The sequence below is a fragment of the Dama dama genome, chromosome 19, assembly GCF_033118175.1.
Source record: "Dama dama isolate Ldn47 chromosome 19, ASM3311817v1, whole genome shotgun sequence".
NCBI lineage: Eukaryota > Metazoa > Chordata > Mammalia > Artiodactyla > Cervidae > Dama > Dama dama.
In genome coordinates this window covers 60,764,128-60,778,407 of record NC_083699.1, presented here as the reverse complement: position 1 = coordinate 60,778,407, position 14,280 = coordinate 60,764,128, and the positions used below count along the sequence as shown (strand labels likewise).

The 14,280-nt window shown below is 37.6% G+C and overlaps 1 protein-coding gene across 1 annotated transcript in view; it reads right to left on the bottom strand.

Moving 5' to 3' along the window:
- Nucleotides 1-13,592, bottom strand: part of CD200R1 (CD200 receptor 1) — a 43,269-nt gene extending 29,677 nt beyond the window's left edge. The window contains exon 1 of the mRNA XM_061167228.1: nucleotides 13,277-13,592. Coding sequence (XP_061023211.1) covers nucleotides 13,277-13,343 — 67 coding nt within the window. The 5' untranslated portion in view covers nucleotides 13,344-13,592. The remainder of the gene's footprint in view (nucleotides 1-13,276) is intronic.
- Between the last annotated feature and the right edge of the window lie 688 nt (nucleotides 13,593-14,280).

Genomic DNA, 14,280 nt, shown 5'->3' with positions numbered 1-14,280 from the left:
AATTTTCCCCCCGGATTTTGTTATTTGCTAAATAGCAAACAGTAATGGTCGGAATGGGCTTCCCAAGTGGCTCAACGGTTAAGAGTCCGCCTGTAGTGCAGGAGACACAAGAGATGTGGGTTTCATCTCTGGGTTGGGAAGGTCTCTTGGAGTAGGAAATGGCAACCCACTCCAGTATTCTTGCCTGGAGAATTCCATAGACCCTGGGAGGCTACATGGAGTCACAAAAGAGTCAGACATGACTTAGAGACTAAACAAAAACAACTGTTGGAATAACAGACTCATGTGATTTTTTTCTCTACTAAAGCTACCTGAAAAGTAATGCAGTAATTTTATGAGAAATATTGGAAGTAAAGGAAATGAGCTTTTTTTTTCTGCCTCCTAAGATGATGATCAGTCTTTCACTAGTAGTTTTCACTGAGATGGTATCTGAGTGACCACCTATCACATACATTAGTACTTTCTAACTGGTGGAGGGAAGCTGGAAGCTGCATTAATAATATTATTTATTCAGTTACCATAACTAGGTCTTAATAAATACCTGTATCATGGAGCTTTCAATCTAATAGGAATATTACACAGTAACCAAATAATAAAGCAATTATATGAAACTGTAATAGCAATAAGTGAAAAGTATATAAAATGTACCTTGAGCAACTTATCCTAGTACTGAAGTGATAGGCAGCCTCTAAGATGGTCCCTACTTTCCTGATAATTGTGTCTTTATAAAATCCCCTCCTCTTGCATGTGGGCTGGATTTAGTAACTCACTTCTAACAAATACGATACAGCAGAAATGAATAGAATGTCACAGCCAAGATTAAGTTATAGAAAGACTATGGCTTCTACCCTCATGATTTCTCTCTCACTCACTCTTGGGTCACTGTGAGAGAATAAATATTTGTCTGTGGGTAGTTTATTATGCAGCAAGAGGTAATTGATACAAGACCCAATGAACAAGAAGCTGATATTAAGAAAGAGAATAAGAAACAGAACAGTCCAAATAGAAGTACTTTTATATGCAGAGAATGTGTATCTGGAGGGAATAGAATCTGAAAAAAGACTGGAGCTAAAAAAGAAAAAAAAAAATTCAGCTTTTGCTATTAATCTAATCTTCCATAATGATTTCAGGATCTTTTTCCTGAGACAAGTGTATTTTCCTATGGAAGGAGAACAGAAAAGAAAAACAAATGCTTGCCATTTGGGGAACATAAAATGAAATGTCTTTTAAAATGAAAACTATCTCCTTTATGTGTCTCATAGCTTAATATTTCAATTATCATGATGCTTGCTTCCAAAAAGGAAAGAAACTGAAATGTAAAATAAGAGATTTGGGCTTCCCTTGTGGCTCAGCTGGTAAAGAATCTGCCTGCAATGTGGGAGACCTGGGTTCCATCCCTGGGTTGGGAAGATAGAATAACAATTGGAAAGATAATAACAATGTCAAAAACTGATCCTGGTAACACAATACATCTAATTTGTGTTCTTATACTTTAATTTATGAACATTATTTACATCTTAAAATGCATTAATTTAGTAGCAGACAACACCTAATCAACTGTTCAGTAAACAAAACACTGAGTAGAAACCCAAAGCTTTTGCAGAGACAAAAATAGAAAAAAACACCACAATTAGAGTAACAAAATCAAGTAACCTTTTGGCTAATGTTAAAATAAATAAATTTCAATGTATTACCTCTGTAATATTGTGCAGATTACTCTCTGAAACTCAGTTGCTCTATCTACATTTGTGGGAATTTAATATCTGATAGGAATAGGCATTCAAATTCATAAGGGGAAGAATGATTATATCATTGGTAAATGATACTAGGAGAACTAACTAGCCTCTTGGGAAAAAAATATGGACAGGAAACAGTGCTAATAAAAACCATATTGCTGGGACTAATTTTTGTGTATGTGACAATAGTCACAAAGTCTGCATCATTTTAGTAGGACACAGTATTAATAAAAGTCATATTGTCGGGCTAACTTTTTTTCAGGCAATTACCATCACATAGTCCAAAACTAGGTAATGAAAACAAATTTGTTCCCTAGCTCATGGTAGTTGTTGTACAAATGTGTATCAGTGATCACAAAGGTCAGTGTGTTTGGTGAACAGATAGTAAATATATACACATATCCGATATACAAAGATACATGCATACCACATTTTACTGCCCTTCACTTTACTATGTTTTTTACAAATTGCAGGTTTATGGCAACCTTGTGTTGTGAGATGATGGTTAACATTTTTTAGTAATAAAATATTTTTAATTAAGGTGTGTACATTGTTTTTTTATACATAATGCTATTATACACTTATACACTACAGTATAATGTTGTTGGGCTCCTCTGTCCATGGGATTTCCCAGGCAAGAATGTTGGAGTAGGGTGCTATTCCCTTCTTTAGGAGATCTTTCTGACCCAGGGACCAAACCCACAATGCTTATGTCTCCTGCATTGCCAGTAGATTCTTTACTGAAGCGCCAGCAGGGAAGTCACAGTATAGTGTAGACATAACTTTTTTCTTTAGACAAAACTTTTACATGCACTGGGAAACCAAAAATTTGTGTGTCTCAGTTTATTGTGATATTCACTTTATTGTGGTGGTCTGGAACCAAACCCACAATATCGCCAAAATATGCCTTATATTTTAGGATATTAATGCTGGTATATTTTTTAATTCTAAGAAGAGAATAGAAAAAAACAAAAAGTTGGTATGTAGGGGCCAATAAATAAGTTATGAAATAATATCTATTAAAGAGCTTTAGAAACTGTAAAATGATAATTATGATATAATTTTTTGAATGTTTGTCAAATTCAGACATAGTATTAAGTGCTTTATATATATATCATTTAACTCAATCCTCACAGCAACCCTAAACACCATCTCAGGGGCGTTGGGTAAAATCTCCCAATTTAAAAATATTGGCAGCTAATTCAAAATTTTAAAAATATTACATGAGCCAATCAAAAGTGTCCCTAAGCCAGATCCAGCCCATGGACTGCCACATCACTGTCTTTGATGTGGAAATTAAAGACAAGGCCAAAATGAGAGTCTTGAAACATTTAAAATTAGGGATCTAATGAAGGAAGTAAAGTTAGCAGAAACAATGAAGAAAAGTAGAAGGTAAATGTGGGGTCTTGAAGCCAGGGAAAGAGAAGTTTTCAAGACACAAATAATCAAGGTCAAATCATGTATGAAAAATTTTAAAGTAAGGAGTGAGAGGCATTATGATTTGCTAACAAAATCCACAGAGATCATTAAGAGCTGCAAGAGAGTAGTGTTAGTACAGGGGGACTAGCAGAACAATTACAAGGGCCCAAGCAGAAGCAATTGTCAACAACTGTAGACTTGCTCTTTCAAGAATTTTGACCCTGAAAGTATCAGAGAATGAGACTTTATCCTTTCATGTCAAATCTGAAAGAGAGAGATGGGGCAATGTCTGAAACTAGAAGCATGAGTGGGTATTTGAGTCGTACTGCATATTTGTAGACAGAGGGAGCGCTAGCAGTTACAAGAACAAAAGAGGCTAACTGGCACGCAGGATCCTAGAGGTTGTGGGAGGGGATGAGACAAATGCAAAATGAAGGTTTGCTTTTGAAGAGACTGACACTTGGTTACTCAGAGAGAAGCATAAAGGGCAAGAGTGGTTACAGATACCAGAGACATTTTGAGGAAGTTTAGGTTGAAAAACATTTTCTGAGTATACCTTGGCCTCCCGAGTGGTAAAGAATCTACCTGCCAATGCAGGAGACACAAGAGATGCAGGTTTGATCCCTGGGTCAGGAAGATCCCCTGGAGGAGGAAATGGCAACCCACTCCAGTATTCTTGCCTGGGAAATCCCATGGACAGAGGAGCCTGGTGGGCTACAGTCCATGGCATAACAAAGAGTTGGACCCGACTGAGAAACTGAGCAGACACAAACATGCAGGTTGGCAAACACTTTCTGAGTATACCTACTCAGTGTCAGGTAGCTGTGCAGAACTTTAGGAATCAGTTCAGTTCAGTTCAGTTGCTCAGTTGTGTCTGACTCTTTGCAACCCCATGAATCGCAGTATGCCAGGCCTCCCTGTCCAGCACCAACTCCCAAAGTTTACTCAAACTCATGTCCATCAAGTCAGTGATGCCATCCAGCCATCTCATCCTCTGTCATCCCCTTCTCCTCCTGCCCCCAATCCCTCCCAGCATCAGGGTCTTTTCTAATGAGTCAACTCTTCACATGAGGTGGCCAAAGTATTGGAGTTTCAGCTTCAGCAGCAGTCCTTCCAATGAACACCCAGGACTGATCTCCTTTAGGATGGACTGGTTGGATCTCCTTGCAGTCCAAGGGACTCTCAAGAGTCTTATCCAACACCACAGTTCAAAAGCATCAATTCTTTGGCACTCAGCTTTCTTCACAGTCCAACTCTCACATCCATACATGACCACTGGAAAAACCATAGCCTTGACTAGAATAAATAAGGCAAGGTGTTGGATCTCAGAAACCTTAATATTTGGGGAAGTTAAATTCCACATTGGGTGACAGGTAAATCTGAAGGTGAGCAGCCTGTAGAGCTGGGACAACGGGGATAGTTTAAGTGATGAAGAAAGACCTGAAATGGTGTTCTTAATCATGGCTCCCATCAGAATCACCTGCAAAGATTTGTTAAAGTCCAGATGCCCTGAAAGTTGTGTTTAAGTAGGCTTGAAATAGCATCACTGCATCTTTAATATTTTAGGCCCTGTGGGTGACTCTGTCTGGAAACTAACTTCAAATTATTTGCTCGGAACAACCTCTGAGTAACATCTAAGAGACAGTCAGTAAAGGGCAGATACAATGATTTTTTTTGGAGAATGAAAACAACTAGATTTAATTATTTTGAATCTACAAATGTGAACATTTTTTTCCAAAATTGTCAATATCACAAAAATAAATCATAAGACCAGATAGTCTCAAATTATGTAATAGCTCATGTGTGCTCAGTCGTGTTCCACTCTTTTTGACCCCATGGACTGTAGCCTATCAAGCTTCTCTGTCCATGGGATTTTCCAGACAAGAATACTGGAGTGGGTTGCCATTTCCTCCTCCAGGAGATCTTCCCAACCCAGGGATCGAAACTGCATTCCCTGAATTGCAGGCAGAATCATAAACCAGAGGGAAAGATGGCATAGTATTCCATGGTAAAGTAACAAAATGGCAAGGACAAAGAAAGGAAATCACTAAGCAACTTAAAACTTTATGTGAGAACACCCTTTAAACGCACTTAGGGTCCCCTCTGTTGACAGAAAAAAAAAAATCAGATTCTGCTTTCTCCTCCTAGCTGTCATCCTATCTCCTTTCTTTGCTGCCAAACTTCTAGAAATAGTGGTCTGAACCCACAACCTCCATTTCCTATCCACCCACACCCTTCTCAAGGTTAGCAATCTTGTGGCTCCTACGTCCTTCCATTCAGGCCACAATTTTGAACGTCACCAGGCCCTTTACAGTCAACCTTTAGGCCTTTCTTCAGTGCTTAAGCTCCTGGACTGCTTGGCATATTTTGATGCTAATAACCATTTTCCTCTCCTGCTGCCATGAAATTAAAAGATGTTTGCTCTTTGGAAGAAAAGCTATGACAAATCTAGACAGCATAGTAAAAAGCAGAGACATCACTTTGCCAACAAAGGTGTGTATAGTCAAAGCTATGGTTTCTCCAGTAGTCATGTATGGATGTGAGAGTTGGACCATAAAGAAGGCTTAGCACCAAACAATTGATGCTTTTGAACTGTGGTGTTGGAGAAGACTTTTGAGATTCCTTTGGATAGCAGAGATCAAACCAGTCAGTCATAAAGGAAATCAATCCTGAATATTCACTGGAAGGACTAATGCTGAAGCTCCAACACTTTGGCCACCTGATAGGAAAAGCTAACTCATTAGAAAAGACCCTGATGCTGGGAAAGATCAAAGGCAGGAGGAGAAGGGGACAACAGAGGATGAGATGGTTGGATGGCATCACCGACTTGATGGACGTGAGTTTGATTAAACTCTGAGAGTTGGTGATAGACAGGGAAGCCTGGCGTGCTGCAGTCCATGGGGTCGCAAAGAGCCAGATACAACTGAGCAACTGAACTGAACTGAACTGAACATTCAATTTCAACATCTAAGACAATACAGCCAACCAAATCAACATCAGTTCATAAAAACACAATGATATTTAAAGAATCACAATGATATTAAAAAGACAGACTAAGAAAGTTCCACTTGGTTTATGGCCTTGTAAGCTTCAACACAATAACAACTGGAAATTCTGGACAAAATATAAAAGCTATCTGAAGCCACTGGAAAGTAGAAAAAGCAAGATTTTTGAGGGGTATGAATCCTTGAGAGAAGGAAATGTTCCCATATTTACCACTTCTAGTCCCAGGAAATGCTGCAGCTGGCAGGACACTGGACAGCTAAAACTCTAAGAGGAAAAAAAAAATTCATGGTTTTCTGAAGAACAAAAAGATAGATTTCAGGGCAACCTTGGTCTCTTGAAATTGAGAGGCAGAAAGCAAGAGTTCAGACTCCTTATATAAACTGCATGCACATCTCTGGCTAATCCCAAGCCCCACATGGCAGGGCATACTTAAGCCAACCAACTAAAGATAAAAGCACTGAGGTTTAAAATATTGTCCAAAAGAGAGTTTTTAGTTTGAGCTCCACCAAGTTAAATGTTTTCGGGAAAAAAAAATCAACAAAGTAATATAACAGAATATAGTCTCTAAGATGTAATACGCACAATATGAATAAATTTACTCACTGTACAGAGAACCAGGAAATTGTGACCCATTTTTAGGAGGAAAAAAAAAAAACATTAAAAGGAGATAAACCTCAAATTGACCCAGATATTGCAATTATCAGACAAGTACCATAAAGTAGAGATTAAACTATTCTCAGTGATATAAAAGAAAATAGGCTCACAGTGAATGAAGAAACAGAAAAACCTCAACCGAAAGAAAAGAAACAAGTTACAAAATAAATGGAAACTATAAAATAGAAAAATACAAGATGGCCTTAACAGAAGAATAGAAATGAGAGAAGAAATTGTTATCAAACTTAAAAATATATCAATAGAAGTTATCCAATCTGAAGAGCAGAGAGAAAAAAAAAATAACTGAAAGAAAAAACAAAAACAAAAAACCTATAATAGCCACAAGGGCCTTCAATGAAGTAGCAGAACTTCTAACATAGAAAGCTGATAGATAAATATTTGGAGAAAGTAGTGATTAAAAATTTCCCTAAATTTACCAAGAAGCATAAATTTACAGATTCAACAATTTCAGTAATCCTCAAGTAGGATAAATATAAAAATAACCATACATAGACATTAAAAGTGGTGAGAACTGACAATGAAAAAAATCTTGAAAGCGGCCAGAGAAAAACATGACACATTAATGTTCTGAGCGTCTGCCAACTTTTCATCAGAAATGGGGAAACAACATTTTTAAAATGGTGAAAGAAAAAAGTCAACCAGAATTCTATATCCAACAAAAATATGCAAGAGTAAATATGCAAGAATGAAGCATATTCAGATAAAAGGAAACTAAGGAAACTCCTCGCCAGCAGGACTACACTACTAGTGAGGATAATAGAAGTTATTTAGGTTGAAGGGAAATAGCACCAGACAGAAACTCAGAAATTCAGGAAGGAATGAAGAATATTTGAAACAGCAGCTATGGTGGAGATAGTACATGTACCCAGAATCCTATTTTAGGAATGACTTTTTGCTCCTGCTGTCAGGAGCACTGTCACCAGACGGCCTTCAGTTCTCACACCTTAAGAAATCATCTCAGTTATCCCATGCAAAGTCAGACTTTTCCCAGAGCAGTCCATATCTGTTGACTAATTTGGAGGTATAAGGCCCATAAGACATTCTGATTCAATGCAGAGCCTCTCTGGAGCCACTCTAACTCTAGAAATCCACATGCAGTCAGATGAGGGTGTCATGGTTGGGATTGCTGGACTTCTCCCTCTGCTGCCTTGCCCTATTTTCCAGCTGTTGCTTCCAAGAATCCTCACTAATAAACTTTCTCTGCTTAAAACTCAACTTTTAAAGTTTATAACTATTAAAAATGTAATGGTTTGATTCTTAGGAGTAATTAGCATCACACAGACCCAAGTCATTTTGTAGCCACAGATCTGCTCCCTAATCCTATTTAGGAATTTCAAATCTGTGTTGATGACAACAAGGGGAAGAGGCAAAAGTATATCCATGGTTACTGCATCTTAATCACTGTACAGATTGATTTTTCAGATACAGCAGAAAACCAAATGACAACCGAGTTATTTTATTAACTAGCACCATTAACTGGAGTACTCATGACTTTGTTGGAAGGAAATTTACCTCCTGTGGAATTCTCTGATTTGTTCCCATTTCCTTATTTCTATCCTCAAGCTATTAGCATCTCTACATACAACTTCTCATCTTAGTCTGCAATTTCAGAAGAGCTTCTGTCCTCTTATTTATAGTGAAGCATTCCATCTATACTACAGAGTGTCTCCTTCCCCACCTCTTCTCAGATCTTATTCTCTGTTATAAAGAAGAAGAAATAATTATCATTCCTAGAACCCAAATCCAAAAATCTCTAGAGCTTATTCTGTTATTTTTATCTCAATGTGTACTCTTTTTGTGGGATCCTCCACCATGAATAATTCATGAAGCCTGGAATGTGCTATACTTCCAAGTACCAATAGAGATTTTCATCCTGTGTGTTTGCCATCTCTAGATTGAATTTAACATCTTCCTCTGCAAAGAAACTTCCCTTCTTAGCCACCAATGACTCTCAGTGATACCATGGGCCTTCCTAAAATGGAAATTCAAGGGTGAGAACCCTTGCTCCTGCTTCAAAATAAAGCTTTGCTGAGTGCCACTCCCACTCAGTGAGATACTGCTGCCACATTTTTTCCAAAATATTATTTTATTATATTATTTCCCCCAAAAGTTACAGTTTCCAAGTTCTTTTGTTTACTGATTAAGGATTCCTGAAATGTAGCCTTATTTCCTGAGATCATATAACAATCTCTGTTATATCAAGCTACAGTTCTTTCTATCCCTGAACCACCTGCCTTTGATCATGTTGCACACCTGCTCCTCCCAATTCCTCTATTTCCCTATCTATATAAACCTATCATTCAAGACCCTTCTCCTCCAGAAAGCCTTCAATAACTCCAACACCATTTCAAGACTGACTGATTTTAAATGTTCTCCATTTGTTTCATTTTAGCTTGATCTCTCTAATGTAGATGGCAAATAATTTTTAGGCCCTATTCTCTTTCTCTGTCTGTCTGTCTGTCTCTCTCTCTCTCTCTCTCTCACACACACACACACAAAATATATATATGCAATCAATAACCTCTAACCAGATTGACAAAGAGAAGAAACAAATTATCAGTATGAGGGGCAAAATAAGAGATTATGCAGATGCCAAAATCTGCAGATGCCAAAAGGATTTGTTGTTGTTCAGTTGCTCAGTCATTTCCAACTCTTTGCGACACTATGGACTGCAGCACGCCAGTCTTCCCTTCCTTCACTATATCCTGGAGTTTGCTCAAACTCACGCCCATTGAATCAACGATGCCAACCATCTCACCCTCTATCGGCCTCTTCTCCTTCTGCCTTCATTTTTCACAGCCTCAGGCTCTTTTCTAATGAGTCAGCTCTTTGCATCAGGTGGCCAAAGTATCCAGGTTTCTCAGGAGGCAGATAAGGTAGTCTGATATTCCCATCTCTTTAAGAATTTTCCACAGTTTGTTGTCATCCACACAGTCAAAGGCTTTAGCATAGTCAATGAAGCAGATGTTTTTCTGGAATTCCCTTGCTTTCTCTATGGTCCAACAAATATTGACAATTTGATATTTGTTTCCTCTGCCTTTTCTAAACCCAACTTGTCCATCTGGAAGTTCTCAGGTCACATACTACTGAAGCCTAGCTTGAAGGATTTTGAGCATAACCTTATTAAAATGAGAAATGAGCTCAACTGTATGGTAGTTTGAACATTCTTTAGCACTGCCTTACTTTGAGATTGGAATGAAAATTGACCTTTTCCAATCCTGTGGCCACTGCTGAGTTTTCCAAATTTGCTGACATATTGAGAGCAGCACTTTAACAGCATCATCTTTTAGGATTTGAAATAGTTCTACTGGAATTCCATCACCTCCACTATCTTTGTTCATAGTAATGCTTCCTAAGGTCACTTGATTTCTTCACATTCAGGATGTCTGGATCTAGGTGAGCGACCACACTATCGTGGTTATCTGGGTCATTAAGACCTTTTTTGTGCAGTTCTTTTTTGTGTGTATTCTTGCCACCTCTTTTTAATATCTTCTGCTTCTGTTAGGTCCTTACCATTTCTGTCCTTCATTGTGCCCATCACTGCATGAAATATTCCCTTGATGTCCCCAATCTTCTTGAAGAAATCTCTAGTTTTTTCCATTCTATTGTTTTCCTCTATTTCTTTGCATTGTTCACATAAGAAGGTCTTCTTATCTCTCCCTGCTATTCTCTGGAACTCTGCATTCAGTTGGATATATCTTTCCCTTTCTCCCTTGCTTTTCATTTCTCTTCTTTTCTCAGCTATTTGTAAAGCCTCCTCAGACAACCACTTTGCCTTTTTTGCATTTCTTTTTTCTTTGGAATGGTTTCAGTCACTGACTCCCGTACAATGTTACGAACCTCTGTCCATAGTTCTTCAGGCACTGTCCACCAGACCTAATCCCTTGAATCTATTCATCACCTCCACTGTATAATCATAAGGGATTTGATTTAGGTCATACCTGAATGACCTAGTGGTTTTCCTTACTTTCTTCAATTTAAGCCTGAATTTTGCAATAAGAAGCTGACGTTCTGAGCCATAGTCAGCTCCAGGTCTTTTTTTTGCTGACTGTATAGAGCTTTTCCATCTTTGGCTAGAAAGAATACAACCAATCTGATTTCAATATTGACTATTTATTAATTGCTTAAGCATGGATGTTTAGAGGATACCACACCTAAAAATTACTATAATGTGGAAATTCATAGCTATTAAAAATTAGAAAAGGAAGAGAAGACTGAAATCAATGAGGACAAACATCTTTTTCACATTGCTTTTAATCTCTTTTTCCTTCTTTTGCAAACCTGCTGAAGCTGCCACTCAGCCCTGCCTTGATTTTTATCTCCTCTTGTGACTACCTGCCCCCTATTGGAAGATAATAATAAATGGTTAAAATTAGCCCAAAGAAGAAAAAAAATGGAGGATTTCTTTCCAGTAACTCATAATCTCAATATTAGTGACTTTTATCAAAGAAAAGAGTTGTTTGATGGGGACATCAAAATATAATTTGAAAACAAGAAAAAAATCTAGAAGACAATAGTATAAAATAAAAAGAAAGATGTGGCCTGGGGTAAAGGGAGTTTGAGGGAAGGAGACTAGATACAGGGCTAGAGATCTTTTCTCTGCAATGAATGATTAGCATTCTTTTTATTTTTCCCTCTCAGGCACTTTCTTAATAAATCCTATCCATCAACTACCACATTACTTGAATTTACAAGCAAATAAGTAAACAAAAAAGTAAACAATTTTTTTTTAATGGCATGTCTTACAGTGAAGTCATTAGCTCTCTTTCTCCTTTATGAGTTTGTCTTGTCTAATAAAGTGAGTTATTTCTCTTTGGCAGTATTAATAACAAAGCAGTATTAGTAATAAAGATATAAGCTCATGCCCCAAAGGCTTTGCATATCATCATTCTGAATTATTTCATGGTGAACTTATCATGTCAAATCACTGCCCAAAATGTAATTTGCTTTTCCATATCTTTCTCTTAAATATTCTGATAACATTATAATTATAGAAGCACAGATTTCAGAGATTTGATATTGGTAATATTTCCTAGCTGTGGTTAGAAATAGTTTTAAAATCCAAACCTTTAAACTATCAAATTCAAAATTATTGATTATGTTTTAATCATGATTTTTTTTTTCTTTTACCCCAAAGTCATATTGCAGCTTAACATAAATAGCTCATTGTCTAGCTGACATTCCTTGCCAAGTTGGATCTTGTACAGGTGTCTATAAAAACTTTCTTCAACAAGATCTCAACTACTGAAAGATTCAGATCATTCGATTTTTTTTAAATGAGTAAATACTCCACTCAGTTTATAACTAAGTATTGACTTAATGGTGCTTGTTAGTAAGAAGCATAAAGACTAAGTATTGAGGAAAACTGCCTACTCAGATGTTTACTGATGCTTACAAACATATATTAGTACTAGGAATGACTGTCATATACTAGTAGTATAAACTTGAACAAATTTCACCTCTCTATACCTCAGTTTCTACCTTTGTAAGGTGGAGAAATGTCTTCTATGCCTACTTCGCTGGGTTGCTGTGCAGATCAAAGGAGAAAAATTATGTGAAAGCACTCCATAGAAAAGTTCAGTAATACAGCATAGTTACTTTACGTGTGCTCACCTAAATGAGGAAAAGCAGATGTTTTGCTGGAAGACAGGCAGTTTTAAAATCATTTATATGAGGAAAAAATACCTTTTTTTCCTTTGAATTACTAAACTATAAAATTTAAAACCAAATGTTTCCCTGAAGCTGCTCCCATCAACTAAAAGTGAAACCTGAAAACTCCCTCCTACGTCAACTCCTACCAACCCTCTGTAGTGAAACCAGGACACCCCCACAACAGCCCCAATTTCTCCACAACTCTTGCAGGAACCTAGATGTTGAAGAGTGTGTCTTCTAATCCAGAAAGAGTCTCTGACAGCCCACACATATTAAAATAAATACGGACCTACATCACAGACACAACATCAAACTTCTGAATGTGTTATATTTTTAAAAGTGCCTGGTCATCGAAAGTGACAAGAAAGCAATAAACTTTCCTAATTTATACTGTTAACAATACAGACATAAATAGATTGGGATTATTAAATTGTTTAAGAAGAGGAGACGAAAATAGTTCCGCTTTCCTCAGGTGACTTGGATTGCTACTAGAAAGTAATTTATTCTGCCTCACCCTAAAAAGGGGTAGGGGGAATGAGGAAGTAGGCAGTGGGGTAAAGTATAGATATCTGTAGTAGGATACAAAATAAAATAAGCAAGACGAAGGGGAAAATAAGAATAAAAAAGTGAAGTAAATCTGGGAGGAAACTCTCCCCTCCCCCATAACTCTGACTGTAATTGCTGTGCTCTGCCCCCATAAGAAAGGCAAAGAAAGCTCAGGAAAAGCTGTGACCACGTTTCTCACCTGTCGTTCTCCTGTTACCCTCCCAAAGAAAATTCAAACTCACCTGCAACTAAGAAGAGAGTCAAAATTAGTCGTAGCTGAAGATCAGAAGTTATCCAAGCACAGGGCATTTCTGTTGCCTTATTTTGTGCCCTTCACTCAGCACTGTTCCTCCACACAGGTGTAAAAGGAGCTCTGGGCATGGTGAGGCTCTGTCTGATTGACTCTTCCGTACTGGATCTTCTTAGCCCATTAGCAGCACAGCACTTCTTTCCTCCCAGCCCCTTCCTTCAACTCTATGTGTTTCAGCCAGATTAGTAACTTGGAACAGAAGAAACTTCTCTGGAACTTGACACAGCAATAGATTTCCTGTATGAAGCCTGAAGCAAAGACAGAGGAAGCGGATTGACTGAGTTATCTTTCAGCTCATTGGTCCTCCTCTCACTTCTGCTATACACAGATAAACTCTACAGTAAGGCACTGAATGTGCCCAAGACAAACTGATTTGTCTAAACTTGGTTTAAAGGGTAAAACAAGATATTTATCCATATTTGGCCCATCCCTGTAAATTTCATCGTAACTTTTAAAAGTTATCTCCAGGTTGAAGAGGTGTACAGTCTTAGTAACCAAGCTTGAAATAAAAGATTTTTGCTTGAAAATTCTTGTATAATTTTGGGAGTCACACACAACTCTAGAAGCATCATAAATGTATTACTTTCCTATTATTACTGTAATAAGTTACCACAAACTGAGTGGCTTAAAACAACACAGATTAATCACTGTACAGTTCTAGAGGTCTGAAGTTCAAAATAGATTTCAAAATAGATCCTGTAGAGCTAATATCTAGGTATTGTCAAGGCTGCATTCTTTCTAGACATCTGAGAGAATCTGTTCTTTGCCTAGGGGCCACTTAGACTCTGAGTCTCATGGCTGCATAATTCCCACCACTGTTCTTTGTTACATCTTCTCTGATGGTAACTCTCCTGCCTCCCTCTTATAGAGACCTTTGTGATTATATTGGACCCTCCAAGTAATCCAGGATCACCTCCCCATCTCAAAATCCTTAAC